General features: G+C 42.6%; 1 protein-coding gene across 1 annotated transcript in view; it reads left to right on the top strand.

The window, feature by feature from the left end:
* Positions 1-1,338: 1,338 nt before the first annotated feature.
* Positions 1,339-16,301, top strand: part of ANOS1 (anosmin 1) — a 182,348-nt gene continuing 167,385 nt past the window's right edge. The window contains 2 exon segments of the mRNA XM_073327881.1: positions 1,339-1,380; positions 1,382-1,702. Of these exon segments, the coding sequence (XP_073183982.1) occupies positions 1,339-1,380; positions 1,382-1,702 (363 nt within the window).

The following is a 16,301-nucleotide window of genomic DNA, read 5'->3' as shown; positions in this document are numbered from 1 at the left end:
AATTATTTCAACAGCAGAGATATTTACACCTCCTGTAATGGCCCCAAATCTCAGTTCTGACAAGTGATACAAGCTTGGGATCACCTAGTTTGGGAGATTTAATCCACAGACTACTGTTAGAAAAGAACATTTACTCCTTCTATTCGTATGGTTTATTGCAGCAATAGGAGTTTACATACAGTGTTTTAAAATTAATGCATAATGTAATGTATGTGTTTTGTACTGCGTACATGCACTGTAAATATGCAAACTAAAAAGAAAACAGAAAGAGAATAGTTCTTGTATGTGTATTTTAGCTATTTTGTTTAAAACAGGGCAAGATGTTAATCATTTTAATTTTGTAGTTATTACCTAAAGGCACTGGACTAATGACTTATAAAAATTAATTTTTAAATAACACACTAGGATGAAATTTTATGGGATGAAATTTTATGCAAGCTCCAGCCTGGAACAAATGGTTAGTACTGACTTGGGATTTTAATATGGGAAAACTCCCAGTCTTCAGTAAACCCCAAGCTGCAATTTCACTACACTTTTTTAGACCTTAACAAAGAGACTTAGAGGAATTGTCCATTAGTTGAATTTCTCAGCTTTATTTACATTTATGAATGAATATATCTGAGTTCATAAGTCAAAATAAGGCATATGAACACAGCAATATTATTAATAGAACAAAGTAAATATGAGTTTTGACAGTGAAAAATCAACAGACCCCAGGGTGTGCATGTCTCTGTGCATACTGGGTGTGTCTATTTAGGTCTATATGCCTTAGTCCGTCTGTGGATGTGTTTGTGTTTGCCTGGGTGCATTAGGCATGTTTGTATCCGAGGATAAGTAGGTGTACTTGTTTAAGGGCCAGATCCGGCAGGTTGCTGCGTGTCTTCAATTCCCTGTGATGTCCGTGGGAGCTAACAGGGCTCAGCACTTGGCACCGTCAAGCCGTGTGTGTGTGTGTGTGTTTAGGAATGCCCGAGTCTACATGTGTGCTAGGGGTGTCTGTGTTTGGGGTGTCTATTTAGGAACAGCTGAGGGTCCGTGTAGGCTGGGCTGAGTGCTAGTCATGTAAGGGGGTGGGGGAGTTACTGTGCAGGGTCTGTGTCCCAGTGTGTTGCAGCAGCCCAGGGTGTACACAGCATGTGTCCAGGGGACCTCGGAGAAGTTCACCAGCTCCCTCGCATTCTCTGTCCCCTGCCTGCGGTCAGGCAGCCCGGCTCTGCTGTCACTCCCATTTCTTGCAGCCAATGGCACAGCCTCCTGTCACCCTCACCCCACCCCCTCCTGGGAGTAAGGGGAGGGGTGTGTGCTGGGGAGGGGAGGAAGGGGGGTGAAGAGAGTTGAATGATTGAACTTTCTTGTTTAGTTTCTGCAGCGCTGAGGTCCCCCCCCCCGCCCCCAGTCCAGTCTAGCACCAGATCGGTGCAGGGGGGCTTATCCGGGCGTCTCTTGCTCTCTGCGGCACCCCTTCCTCTCCTCAGCACCCACCCAGCGCACAGCGATGGTGCTAAAGGATCCCGCCGGGTCTCTGACCCTTTTCCTTTGGATTACGGCTTCCTGGGGCTGCCTGGCTGCAGCTGCTGGGGTTGCTGCTGCTCGCAAGCAGGACGAGTCTTTCTCCACTGTCAGTGTCTACAGAGCCAGATGCACCTCCAGGTGCCTGAGCCTGCAGATCACTCGCATATCTGCCTTCTTCAAGCATTTCCAGGTACGGTCGCAGCGCAATAGGGGAAGAGAGACCCCGCACCCGCCCCTCGCTCTCCACGCGCTCTCCACGCGTGCAAGCCCTCGGCCCGGTGACGCCGCTGGGCAGTGTTGCCCAGGTCTGGGGGAGTGCACGTTCAGGGTGGGGTGGGGGGTGCTGTGAGGTGGGGGAGGGGGTGCTAGTGGGTGTACATGGGACGGCTTGGTCTTCATCGCTTCTTTGCAAACTTCCCGGGCGGGAGTTCCCAAAAGGGGCTGCTTATGTCGCAGGGTGTACATCTTCCCCCCCCCCCCCCAGCCCCTGCGATCGCCCCAGAGCTTAGGCAGGTGGAAAGCCTTACCGCCAACACAAGGAACCCCCGGGGCGACCAGAACGAGAATGAGTGGTATTTCGGACCCGTCCTCACGCTGTGCAAACCAGGCTTTTATCCCGGCACCGGGTCTTACCGGGGCAGATCGCTGTGCTTGCCGCGTGTTTCGCTAAATGCTCCCATTGACTATTAATTGCATCTGTAAATGTCCTAGCGCGGCTGGAACTGGGGTTGTTTGTGCAGGGATTTGTTGGCAGGGTTTTTCACTGAAGCGGGCAGTTTGTGCCGGGGAAGGTGACTTATGCAGGCAAGGCAGCTCTCTTCCCTCTCACAGGTGCCCAGTTTGGTTAGTCTCTAAGGTGCCACAAGGACTCCTTTTCTTTTTGCGAATCCAGACTAACACGGCTGTTACTCTGAAACCTGTCTCTGGTAGTTCCTTTGATTGTTACACAGGACCTGCAGCCCAGAGCCTCCGAGGGCTCCTGAATTCATGCCCGGGCGGCAGGCGATGTCCTGGCATGGTTGGCTAAGCGCGCACGTCTCTGGTTTTTAGGAGATTTAAGAGCGGTGTGAAAACTAAGTAGGACAAGACACTGGTGCTTTGTGTGTGTGTGTGTGTGTGTGGAGGGGGGTTTAAATGCTGAAGAAAGTCTGAGGGGCAGATGATCTGAGTTTTGGTTGCTCTGATGTTAAGAAGCAAGTGTTTATTACAGTTCATCATTGGAGTTGGATTTCTCTTACGTTCTGCTTGAAAATTCGGGATGTTTTCTTAAGGGCGATGGTCAAGAGTTTGTAGCCTCTGTTCCGATCTGCCAGAATAAAAGCGGATGGGGAGTTGGTGGTTATAATAGAACTACAAACTAGGCGACAAGCTATGCGGGACAAATGTCTATGTGGTGGCGGAGATGATGATGATGATGGGGGGTGGGGCAGAAATGGGACAAGACATTGGGAAATAGGTCGAGGTGCATGAGCTCGAGACCTGTCTGGAGTAAAATGAACCACACCTAAATTGGTGGGTCAAAAAGCATATTTAGGACATCGCGGACGAGATCTTCTTAGGAAATCGTGTCTCCAACTCGGTATGTCCACACCTTCCCTCTAGACTATCTCTTCCGACCCCCCCCCACACCTGTTCGGTGGTGATGTAAAGACTGAACTGCATCGGCCAGAAGGAAATGGTGAAAACACTTTAAATTGCACATAACAACAGCCCTCTCTCCCCTTAATAAACTGGCCTCCCACCTATTTGGACAGAGGGAGCCATTAGCACTGTAGAGATCTGTCCCAAAACACGGGTGGGGAAAAGGTGAGAGGGAAGTGATTGTGTTTCTCTCCTCTCTGTGCTTTTAGAGTGCATTGAAACAAACACAAACTGCGAGGGAAATAGTTGCCTAAAGCCGCTTTGTTCATCCAAAGCAAAGGAGTTTACCAAAGCTCATGCTCAAATAAATTGGTTAGTCTCTAAGGTGCCACAAGTACTCCTTTTCTTTTTGCAAAGACAGACTAACACGGCTGTTACTCTGAAACCTGAAATGCTGGGCTTTTTAAAAACCGGATCACCGGTACATATTTTAAATTCAATAGGAAAATAAAACCCAAATGTTTTGATGTCTCGACTGCAACAAGAGCTTTCTCGTATCTGTAGCTGAATTTAAGAATAAAAAGCCTGGGAATGCAAAAGAGCCCCTCTTAAACGGGTGTGTGTGTGTGGAGAGCTTGGGGTACGCTACTGACTGTCCATATCAGACAGAAAGGGCAAGGGGAAAGTATTTGAACCTGCACATTCGCGTGTGGGGCAAAGAGCACGTGCAGTCCCAAGGTTTTACCTGAAGTTGTCCTGGATTTTGAAACTGCAGAGTGCTTGCTATGAAAATGTCTTCGTCTCAGAAAATGTCTCGAAAGCAGGAAAAACATGTAAAACAGTTCTTTATCTTGGAATGGGCTTGCACTGTCAGCCGGTTGTAACTTATTTGTTTTAGAGTTTCAGTGGCTAAGGCGCCAGTTTAGATCAAGCCAATTCCTAGTGAAAGGCTTTTTTTGTTTTTTTCTTGGCATGATTTCTTTTCCGAAGTAAAACTGCTGACAGAATGCACATTGCCAAACAATACTGATTACATTTTAATTAGCTAGGGTGAAATAAACTGCAAATTACTCAGTTAGGGCTCAATAATGGGCCGCTTTTTTTTTGTAATCAGTTGCAAATCTCGGAGTTTTAACCCTGGGTTGTAAACGACTGTAATGTTTAGAAGAAAACGATCTCGCTTATAAAAGTTAAGCTTCCCATTGTCTTTTAATGAAAAAAGGAAGGACTGTTTCATAGGGTGCATTCACTGTTTGATATGCATAATAGACCACAAGGTCATACCTAGGCGACATTATTCAATGATGAGAACTACCCTCAACTACCATCTCTAAAGTAGCAGTTGCTGAAGTTATTTCACTGCAGAGGATGCCACATTATCTCATTATCGGACTCAGCCTTTGAAGTGACCCAAACATTAACTCAGCCCAACAGCAAGAGTAAGGTTCTAGATTGTCTCACTAAAGACCACATGAAGAACAGGCAGTGCCAATGCTTAATTTGTGATGAAAGAGGTGCTGGGCCTCAAGCAATTGTTTTACTTTCATAACTGCTGCAGCAAGGCAGAAGGGCCAGGACTATGAACTGCTGGGCCAGAGGCCTGGGACAAATTAAGTACTGTGCAGTGCCTGTCTTGAGAAGACTCTCTGCTTTTCCTCATCCCCTCGGTTACAGTCACGCAGTAGCTGGGGGTCAGCCAGATAGCTCTGGAGCACGGGGGTGAGCGGTGCTGCTTCTGGATGACACATGATTCCTGGGGGCAGTCTTGCGTTGTAGAGGTGGAGGGTTCTAAAAACACATCATTTAGGGTCTGATAGCAGAAATATCAAGTCATCTGAACAATGAAGAAATCAGTGAAGGGTAAGGATTATTTCTATAATTTCAGGCTCTCATTTTCCCCATTGTCCTGCCCAGAGCTAGTCGATATTTTTGACTATATTTTTCGTGAAGAAAATGGAATTGTTATCACTGTTTTCATCATTCTTTAAATCACCTCAGGTTCTGATGGGCAGTTGAAATGCTCTGTTTTCTTTAACTTCACTGCCTCACTTCTCTATGGAAATAATAATATTTAACTACCTCTGAGCGGTGTCTGACATCTCAGATACCCCGATGAAGCAGCCCCACATACCCATTGAAGGGTGCACCTTCACTGGGAAGAAAGTGTGTTCTAACCATGTTTTAGCTAATGTGTGGTAAAACCCTTGGTAAGAAAAGGCAATTTGTAGTTTTCATACACATTAGCAAGTTCTATCATGTGTCCCCCATACTTATGATGTGTATGAGCACCTCACAATCTTCAGTGAGCAAATTAAGGAAATCAAGCAAACTAGGGAAATATGGTTTTGACAAAAGTACTATAAGGTGGGTGCAAACCTGGTTGGAAGGCTGTACTTAAAGAGTAGTTATCAATGGTTCACCGTCAAACTGTGAGACTGTATTTAGTAGGATCCCACAGGTGTCAATCCTGGATGTGGTACTAGTCAATATTTTCATTAATGACTTGGATAATGGAACGGAGAGTATGCATATACAATTTTCAGATGACACCAAACTGGGAGGGGTTGCAAGCACTGTGGAGGACAGGATTAGAATTCAAAACAACTTTGACAAATTGGAGAATCGGTCAGATCAACACAGTGAAATTCAATAAAAAGAAGTGCAAAGTATGTCAGTTAGGAAGGAAAAATTAAATGTACAACTACAAAATGCAGAATAATTGGCTAAAAGTAGAGCTGCTGTAAAAGATGCGGGAGTTATAGTGGATCTCAGAGTGAATATGAGTCAACAATGTGATACTGTTGTGAAAAAGGCTAATGTCATTCTGGAGTTTATTAACAGGATGCATTATCTAAGACATGGGATTTTTGTCTCAATCTACTCAGCACTGGTAGGGCCTCAGCTAGAGTACTATGTCCAGTTCTGGGCACCGCACTTTAAGAAGGATGTGGACAATTTGGAGAGAGTCCAGAGGAGAGCAACAAAACAGATAAAAGGTTTAGAAAACTTGACCTATGCAGAAAAGTTTAAAACTTGTTTAGTCTTGAGAAAAAAAGACTGAGGGCGGACCTGATAATAGTCTTCATAAATTACTCCTGGAGGAATTCTGCACCAAAAAAATAAAAATTCTGCACACAGTATTTTAAAATTCTGCATTTTTTGTCAAAATAATGCAATATAATCCAGCTAGTTTCAATTATTTTGGTAATTTATTTAAACTACAATACAATGGATGGAGAATGGAAGTGGGAAGCATTGGAGGAAATCACCAACCCCCCTCTGTCTAATAGTAATATAGCTAGTATTGACCCTTACTTCTAATTATTAGTCATCAAATATATGCAGCCATATGCTCATTGTTACATCATAGGCAACTGAAGAGCAAGTGAGGGCTGGGGACTCAAACTCACAATTTATACTGGCTACTGACCATCTCCAAAAAGGTCAGTCGCAAACAGTTCATGGAGCACATTTTGATAGGTAATTTTTTCAGTCCAAATATGTAGACCAGTTCTAAACGCTAAAGCACCATAAGCATGTATAAGGCCATACTGCACTTTACAATAAGGCTCCTTTACACCACTCTGGAAATGTAAAGGAGCCTTAAAATTTTTACGCCTGTTTTATACTCTTTTTTGTCAGCATCTACCATTGGCGAGTATACACATTTTCCCTGCCTAGTGGGCTGGCTTTTGTGGATTGCATTCTTTAGGTGACTCTCTCCCCCCATTCATTGTATAGGGAGCCTAGGGCTCTAACTCAGTCTTTGTGAATCACGTTGTTCCTGTGATTTTCTGGGTGCCTAAAAGTTAGGTGTTGCAATGCTCAGCATTCCAATGCCTAAATCCTTGTGTGGATCCGAGCCTGTGATTATTATAAATAGCTTCTTGGCTGATATGATCTACCAGAGCTAAGGAGTTGACTTGGTAAGGAGTTAGTTTTACACAAACCACTGCAGGTTTCAGAGTAACAGCCGTGTTAGTCTGTATTCGCAAAAAGAAAAGGAGTACTTGTGGCACCTTAGAGACTAACCAATTTATTTGAGCATGAGCTTTCGTGAGTTTCTCCAGATGTCTTGCTCTGTTCTCTTCTACCAAAACTTGAAAGAATCCTGTTCTTCTAAAGGCTAAGAAACTGGGATCCTTGTACTTAGGCGGTGTACTGAAAATTAAAGGCACGTAGCAGAGAAGACGGTTCCACACATGTATGTACTTCTTATATGTCCACATGCTTCTGCAAGCCACATAAATATGTTAGGCCAGATTCCGGCTTACTTGCTTCTGCAGTTTACCTTAAATATAATAGCTGAGAAGATTTGTATTTTCAAGGAGGAGGATGTATAATCTTGTATAGTTCTAATCAGGAATAATTAAGTCACTTAGTCTAAACATTTGTTATATTCAGTAAACAATAATTATATTGTGGTGAGAGAATGTTCTCATCATTTCAAATGTACCATTCTCCTATCAACAATGTCTTGCTCTGTTCTCTTCTACCAAAACTTGAAAGAATCCTGTTCTTCTAAGGGCTAAGAAACTGGGATCCTTGTACTTAGGCGGTGTACTGAAAATTATAGGCACGTAGCAGAGAAGACGGTTCCACACATGTATGTACTTCTTATATGTCTACATGCTTCTGCAAGCCACATAAATATGTTAGGCCAGATTCCTGGCTTTCTTGGTTCTGCAGTTTACCTTAAATATAATAGCTGAGAAGATTTGTATTTTCAAGGAGGAGGATGTATAATCTTGTAAAGTTCTAATCAGGAATAATTAAGTCACTTAGTCTAAACATTTGTTATATTCAGTAAACAATAATTACATTGTGGTGAGAGAATGTTCTCATCATTTCAAATGTACCATTCTCCTATCAACAAATGAATTTAGGAGAGCTAGAGTTTTTGGCAGACCAAATAAGGCACATTAAAAAAAAAAGTCTCCCATTTTGCATGCTCAGTCCCTTGTGGGTACAAATAATTATGTGTGCAAGTGATATGATTTAGATATCTTGCTACCAGATTGCACGCGCTAATCAGGTAGCTAGTTATCTAAATGCCACCACCTCTGCCTAAAAATGATCACCACCCCAAAATTGATAGCTCTTGACACATTTCAATGTTAATTGATTGTAGGTGCAAAAGTTGTAGGGCCAGGTTGAGGCCCCTTAGCAAATTTGGCCCACAGTGCTCTGTTGCAGAGGTAAAGGAGAGCAAATGTTAACTGCCAGTATAATGTAACAATTGTTACTGCACTTCTCAGGGTATTTCCAGTTTCCGCTCCATGCTTCATATGGTGCGGTGACCAAAACTTAGCATAGTATTGTGCATGAGAATACATTCATTTATATAGGTCAGTGGTTCTCCAACTTATTTGATCGGGACCCCCTTCTTTGTGTCTGTAATAGTTTACACACACACACACCACCACCACCACCACCCAGCTCTGAAGGCAGAGTAGAGAGCAGCGGCTGCTGCCTGGGCACCCAGCTCTGAAGGCAGAGTGCTGGCTCGGTGTCCGGCTCTGAAGGCAGCACTGCACCAGCAGCAGCGCAGAAGTAAGGGTGGCAGTGTGAAAAATGATATTTGTCATCACTTTTCACAGCAGACTTATAGCCTCACTGCCACCCTTACTTCTGCGCTGCTGCTGCTACCCCAGGGCTGACAGCCAGAGCCCCGCCACCTGCAGGTGAGGGATTGTGGGGAGGGAAGGAGAGCCTGAACCTGGGTTGCCTCCCAGTGAAGGACTGGGGGGGCAGGGAAGGAGAGGCCTGGCAGCGGGGCTTCGGCTTTTTTGCCCCAGTGCGACGGGACTCCGGGTGTCCCCTTTATTCCTGCCTCCTGGGTGTGCGTGCCCCTTCTGCATGAGCCCCAGCCACCTGGGGCTGACAACCAGAGCTCTTAAAAAAATCCACACAATTTGCGCCTCCCTTGACACATTCCCGTGCCTCCCTTAGGAGGCCTGCTCCATAGTTTAAGAACCACTGATATAGATAATAGCATTATGATGTTTTTTGTTCATTCTTTAACTGCTTCTTAATATGGTCTTACATCTTGTATTCTTTTCTGACTAGTTTGTGACATCTAGATCTTTTACTTGAATGATTACAGTTAACTTCAAACTCAATGATCTCTCTGAAAAGCTCAAATTGTTGCTGTAAATATGCACTCACACTTGTCCACATTCAATTTAATCTGCACAGACTGTCTACTCATCTAGCTTTGTTAGGTCTTCCTTAGCTTTCTCAGTCTTCTTTAGACTACCAAGTAAATGTGTGTTAACTGCCAGTTTAGCCATTTTAATATTTAAATCCCCTTCAAGATAATTAATTATGTTAAATAATGCTGATCCTAGCAGGTATCTTTGGGGCACCCCAGTGGTAACTTTCTTCCATGTACACAACCTTACCATTTATCCAGACTGTTTGTCTCCTGTTTCTTCACCAGTTTCTAATTCCAGATAGAATGTTACCTCTCACCCCATGACTACCTAGTTTCCCCCTTTCTAGAGGAACTTTCTCAAAGGCTTTTTGAAAATCCAAATCCTCTTTTCACTAGATTGTTTGTATCATATAGAATTCAGTGTTGGTTTGGCTATCTAGTCTTATATCTGGTCTAATCCCCTTGTTGAGATCCATGATCATAGACTCAGGAGTCGTACAGATATGCTAATATGATCCTTTTGGAGGACAGAATCTGAGTGGATCAACTGTTTAGATTGGAGGCTGATGGAAGCACATCATAAGCACAAATCATTTAAAATGTTGGAAAACCAAATTATGGATCTGAGACAGAATTAAAGCTTTAAGGCAGAATCTAGCTCTGTGATATGGGTCAATGGGATTCAATGGGAGGTTTGCCCACTTTCCACAGGGCTGAATCTGCTCCTTATAATCCTGCAATTTTGACTGATCAAATTTGGGACCTTTAAGTTTGGATAGTGTCCCTTTAAATTTGAAGTACTTTTGTCTGATCATGTCTTAAGTGTAACTTAACTATGCAGAAAGATAAGGAAATAGTGGATTTATTGAGGAATAAAAGTTGGCAAGGTACTTCCATCCTGCTACATTTTGCTTGTGGCTGCCTAAACATTCTTAAAATAATACTTTTACTGTCATGCCCTTCAAAAACCATTTTCATTTTATTTTAGAGAGTCTGATCTACAGACATGATGCAAAAATACATTGTCAATAGGAGTATTGTTGACATTAGCAGAGCTTGCATCAGGCCCAGTATTGATGTTATTATTAAATCTGGAAATGTAATTCAGAGAAAGAAATATTCAACTTTTAAAAAGTAAAGAGATACCTTTTTTTCTTGCAGTCTGTAGCAGCGTGCTAAAGGTTAAGGAGGGCTTAATCTATGAAGTGCTTATTTTAAATTTAACTTATTAAATCATCATTCACTATCTGGATAAGGAATATTTCTGTGATTAACTTGTGTTCTGAAATGCATTTAAAATGTATTTGGTTTAATAAGCTTCCTATGAAGAAAAAGTCAATAAGCATCTATGATAGCTTAAAAACCAGAATGGTTTTCCTGTATGTTGAACATTTGTAATTTTGCAGAGGGCAAATTTCCTAGGAGTGAATGTCAACTTTGTGGGCCTGTGAAAGGAGATTATTATTTACAAGCTGGTCTTCCTCTCTTGTGACATAAAAATCATGTTAATTTTTTGCTTCCACTGTTATCTGGAATTAGTAGAGATCCAACTCTGTAAACAGACAGGATAATCTTTTAGAATTCATATTTTTAAAGGCAAAATGATGACTAATGGGTGTAGCCTAGGAGACAGGGTATAATGAAAGAGAGGAAACATTGTTTATATTGACTTAATTATTCAATACTTAGCAATGAATAAGTTAGTGGGTTCTCTGAACAGGTGTAAATCTTCTGGCAAAACAGAACTCAGAATAGGAGATAATACTGTGGAGCTGCATTCTGCGATGTGATCATGAAATAGTAGAGTTCATGATTCTAAGAAATGGTAGAAGGGAAAACAGCACAATAAAGATAACGGATTACAAGAAGGCAGACTGTAGCAAACTCAGGGACTTGGTAGGTAAGATCCCATGGGAAGCAATCTAAGGGGACAAACAGTTCAAGAGAGTTGGCAGTTTTTGAAAGGGCACAAGAGTAAACTATCCCAAGGAGTAGGAAAGACAGGAAGTATGCCAAGAGACCATCCTGGCTTAACCAGGAGATCTTCAATGATCTGAAACTCAAAAAAGAGTCCTACAAAAAGTAGAAACTAGGTCAAATTACAAAGAATGAATAGAAACAAATAATCCAAGTATGTAGGGGCAAAATTAAAAAGGCAAAAGCACAAAAATGAGATTAAACTAGCTAGAGACATGAAGGTTAACAAGAAAACATTCTACAAATACATTAGCAGCAAGAGAAAGACCAAGGACATTGTAGGCCCATTACTCAATGGGGCGGGAGAAAACAATAACAGAAAATATGGAAATGGCAGAAGTGCTAAATGACTTTTTTATTTTTGTTTTAATCAAAAAGGTTAGTAGCAATTGGACATCTAACATAGTGAATAACAGTGAAAATGAGGTAGGATCAGTGGGAAATAGGGAAAGAAGAAGTTAAAAATTACGTAGACAAGTCAAATGTCTTCAAGTCACCAATACTGGATGACATATGTCCATACTCAAGGAGCTGACTGAGGAGATATCTGAGCCATTAGCGATTATCATAGAAAAGTCATGGAGGAGAGATTCCAGAGGACTAGAAAAGGGCAAATATAGTTCCAATCTATAAAAAGGGGAATAAGGACAACCCCGGGGAATTACAGACCAGTCAGCTTAACTTCAGTACCTGGAAAGGGAATGGAGCAAATAATTAAGCAATCAATTTGCAAATAACTAGAAGATAACAGGGTGATAAGTAACATTCAGCATGGATTTGTCAAGAACAAATCATGTCAAACCAACCTAATAGCTTTTTTTGACAGGGCAACAAACCTGGTAGATATGGGGGGCGGGGAAGTGGTAGATATGGTATATCTTGATTTTAATAAGGCTTTTGAAACTGTCTTGCATGACCTTCTCATAAACAAACTATGAGTCTATGATTTTATGTTTCCCACTGCTGGGCCTTATGGTCCTAGTACAAAGCCCTCTGTAGTCAATGGAAAGATTACCACTGATTTCAGTTGGGTCAGATCAGACAGAACCACTGATACTTGTTTTGTCAAGCAAGAAGAAGAGCACTGTGAACCTTCTGTCCCTGTTCCAGTCTTTTAATGCCCCAGAGATCAGAGGACAAGGAAAGAGGTCTAGAAATTTGAATGTTACATTTCAGGTATCTGAGACTTGAAAGTATCATCCCTTTCTTCCCCAATTAAAAAAACCAAAAAAACAGAAAAAAAACCACAGTTTTTTTTTGGTGATGATTAATATATTGACCACCACTTCCTCCCCCCAAATATCTCTAGATATGGGGCAAAATCCTGGCCCTATTGACTTCAGTAGAAACCCCCCCATTGACTTCATTGGGCCCATGGCATGTTTGGATTGCAGTAGCAGTATAAGATGTGTTTGCAGCTTATGAAAGCATTGTAATAGAGAAAATTATTCATAAGTCTTCCAGGAAAAGAGGTAGTTGTGGGGGTACCAGATATGGTAGTGCCTTAATATGCTAAAATCTATTGAGAGTATTATTAACCATATTGTTGTACAGTACAAACAGTTGCAGGTGTGACATCCTCTGGCCCTTGTAATGTAGTGAAGTGATGTCACACCACCAACTTAGGAAAGTCTACTTGAAAGCAAAGACCTCATCCTTTCACATGCTTTCCACCAGTGCTTCTTTAGGCAGCTGATGTTACAATCCAGCTGCCAAGTTTTCAGGTGGATCCAATAATAGTATAGCATGGATGAAGGAACAGATGTCTGAATTTCTGTGATGAGACTTCTGCTGCTCATATTCACAAGTGAAACAAAGATTGAGCTTGGTAGCGAGAACAGGATGGCAATAGCATCTTACCTCAAGCTAGTGCAACAACTGACTCCTCTCTCCTTGCTTATTTTTTTCTCAATATATAGATCTCTGTCTCTATTTCTTTTTTCCTGGATCCCTACCCCTCAGTTTTATTACAGAACAACCCCCAAAATAACATCTTTTCACTTTAAGGCTGTGCTTTCACAAGTAATTACACTTGAGACACACTGCTGTGATATGGCATTGCCACTGCCTTCCTGAGACAGAGCCCTGTAATTCACACTAATCTGTTATTATTTTTGTTATTGTTTATTTGTAGTACTGGGGCTCCTAAGATCAAGACCTCATTGTTCTAGAACCTATACAGTCACTTATTGAAAAGTCCCTGCCCCAAGATCTTGTAATTTAGATTACAATAGACCACACCACGGGAATGAAACAAGCAAGATAGGGATGGGAAGAAAGCTGGGGAGGGGGAGGATGAGGTAACAGTAAAAACAGTACCTAGCACAATGAGCTTCAGTCATGGCTTTTTTAGAATTTAAGATCCGATATACAGCTTGATTCATCCCTGCAAAAAAAAGTTATACTGGTGTAAAACTGGAGTAACATGGTAGTGAATCACACCATAATCTGTTTTTCCCCATTTTTCTTAGTCACAAAGTGTATATATAATATGTTTACTTTTGATCCATACATAGCAGCTCTGTCAAGAGAACTGCACATAGGAACCTTGAGCTGTCCCATTTTCTTTTCAATTTAGTGATTTATTTCTATGCCGCTATGAGCTAATAGATCATGAACTAACCAGCAGTCCTTTGATCACTGTAGATCTGCAGCTGGTGAAAGAAGCATGTGGGGTTGGGTAAATTGACAGAAGCAGGTTGAAGAACTCTTTTGATAAAGAGATTGTATCCCTCTGTCTCTTTACACAGTGCTGAATATCAGCTACAGGACACATTTTACACAGTAATTAAGGAAAGGGAATGTTTTTGTTGCATCCTAGTGGCAGGTGGCAGCCTGCCGTTGGATCTTCATAATTCATATTTTTTTGAATTTTAAAACCGCAGGAAACACAACAGGCTATTTGCAAGTCAGCTGTGTAAACACATCTTCCATCCAATAACCAATGAATTCTTAATGAGCAAGGAGCATGTGAATGGTATTGGATGATATATACCTAGCATATTAGCTTATCATATCATAAAGTTTCATTTAATCACACACACACACACACACACTCAAATCTTTAGTACTGAAAAGCCCTGGAAAAATTTTCTTACTGGTGATCAAACCCTGGCCAGTTATTTATAATTAGAAAATAGTTTAACTGTTTTCCATCATTTTGGAAATCTTACTGCTCTCTAGTTTCTTCTAGGCAAAAAGGCAGCAACCTGGTCCAGACCTGCAAGCTAAAACAATAAACTTCAGCCATTTGCTAAACCACAAAAGGAGGAAGTATTTATAGTTTGTGAAATTCATGCCAGCTGTCTTCGTTCAAGGGATGAAAACCATTACTTTTAGATAAATTAACGTGTACCTATGTAAAAACTCTAACAAACTGTAGACTGCTGGGTACTGACAGCCAGTAACTCTTTTACAGTTTCTGGTCTTTCAGTTTTTCTTCTGATTTTTATTTATTCATTTTCAGTTTATAAAATGCCCCCCATCTTTAAGATTCTGATAGTGGGATTTTCAGAAGAGTTTAATGTTGGCCAACTCTGTTGGTCCTGCTTTGAGCAGGGGGTTGGACTAGATGACCTCCTGAGGTATCTTCCAACCCTAATCTTCTATGATTCTATGAACTCTGGTCCTTTTGAAGTCAATGGAAAAACTTTAATTGATTTTAATTGGAGTAGACTTAGACCAGTGGTCACCAACCCGTTGATCGTGATCGACTGGTCGATCCTGGAGCCTCTGCCAGTCGATCGTGATCTCCAGGCCGTTAAAAGTCTGGCGGCACAGTGTGGCTCAGGGAGGCTGCCTGCCTGCTGTGGCCTCACACCGCTCCTGGAGGTGTCTGGCTACTGGCACATCTCTGCAGCCCCTGTGGGGGAGGCGGCTCTGCGTGCTGCCCCTGCCCCCACCACTGTCCCCACAGCTCCCATTGGCCAGGAACTGGGGGCGGCACTTGCAGGCACAAGCAGCGCATGGAGAGCCACTGGCCCCCTCCCCTGCAGGGCCCCCAGAGATGTGCCGCCAGCCAGATGCTTCTGGGAGTGGTATGGGGCCATGGCAGACAGGCAGCCTGCCTGAGCCCCACTGTACTTCCGGCTGGGCACTGCCTGTGGTAAGTGCCTCCTGAACAGAGCCTGCATCTTGCACCCCCTCCCACACCCCAACCCCCTGCCCCAGCCCGGAGCCCCCTCCTCCACGCAAACTCCCTCCCAGAGCTTGCACCCCTCACTCCTGCACCCCAACCCCCTGCCCCAGGCTCAGCCTGGAGCCCCCTCCCACACTCCGAACCCCTCGGCCCAAGCCCAGAGCCTGCACCCCCTCCTGCATCTGAACCCCCTGCCCCAGCCTGGTGAAAGTGAGTGGGGGTGAGGGGAGAGCAAGCGACGGAGGGAGAGGGGAATGGAGTGAGTGGTGCGTGGCTTCAGGGAAGGGGAGTGGACCTTGGGGAAGGGGCAGGGTAGATCCTGGGTTGACCTTAAATTCAAAAAGTGATCTTGTGCGTAAAAAGGTTGGAGACCACTGACTTAGACCAATGATGACTGCTTTTGAAAAATACATTATGAGTGTTATATTAATTTCAAGGGTCAAAAGAGTTAAAGGTGTTATAAAACCAACATAAAACAGTGAGGAGTCTGGGTTTTTACTATGGAGACCTTGATTTACTTGGTTTCTTGGAAAACACCAGAAAGCACCCATTCTAAAATTGAAAGTTTATTGGTCAAATACAAAAAGAGCAAGAAAGGAAACAAGCATGTATACTGAAACTGAAATTGAGTGACTATGTAAACCAAACTTAGTCAGACCCTATCAAATTCTCTCTCCTTTTGGCATTAAAATATCAGTCTCTTATTTTGATTAATAACCTTTCTTTGATTAAACACATTCATTTTATTCTCAGTCCTGATGTGTGAAGGACATTCATATATCCTGTTTTTAACAAACACACAGCCACAAGGTGGAAGAGAGATAGCATCGAAAAGATGCGTGAAACATGGCTTTGTTGATGTTTTTGGAACACTGTGTTGCTGATTAATTACGACTGGATGCTTTGGCTGGCAAGTCAACCATGATATCTGCTGCT

The sequence above is a fragment of the Lepidochelys kempii genome, chromosome 1 (assembly GCF_965140265.1).
Source record: "Lepidochelys kempii isolate rLepKem1 chromosome 1, rLepKem1.hap2, whole genome shotgun sequence".
NCBI classification, from domain to species: domain Eukaryota; kingdom Metazoa; phylum Chordata; order Testudines; family Cheloniidae; genus Lepidochelys; species Lepidochelys kempii.
The sequence above is the reverse complement of the archived record's forward strand: the minus strand, read 5'-3'. Positions and strand labels throughout refer to the sequence as shown.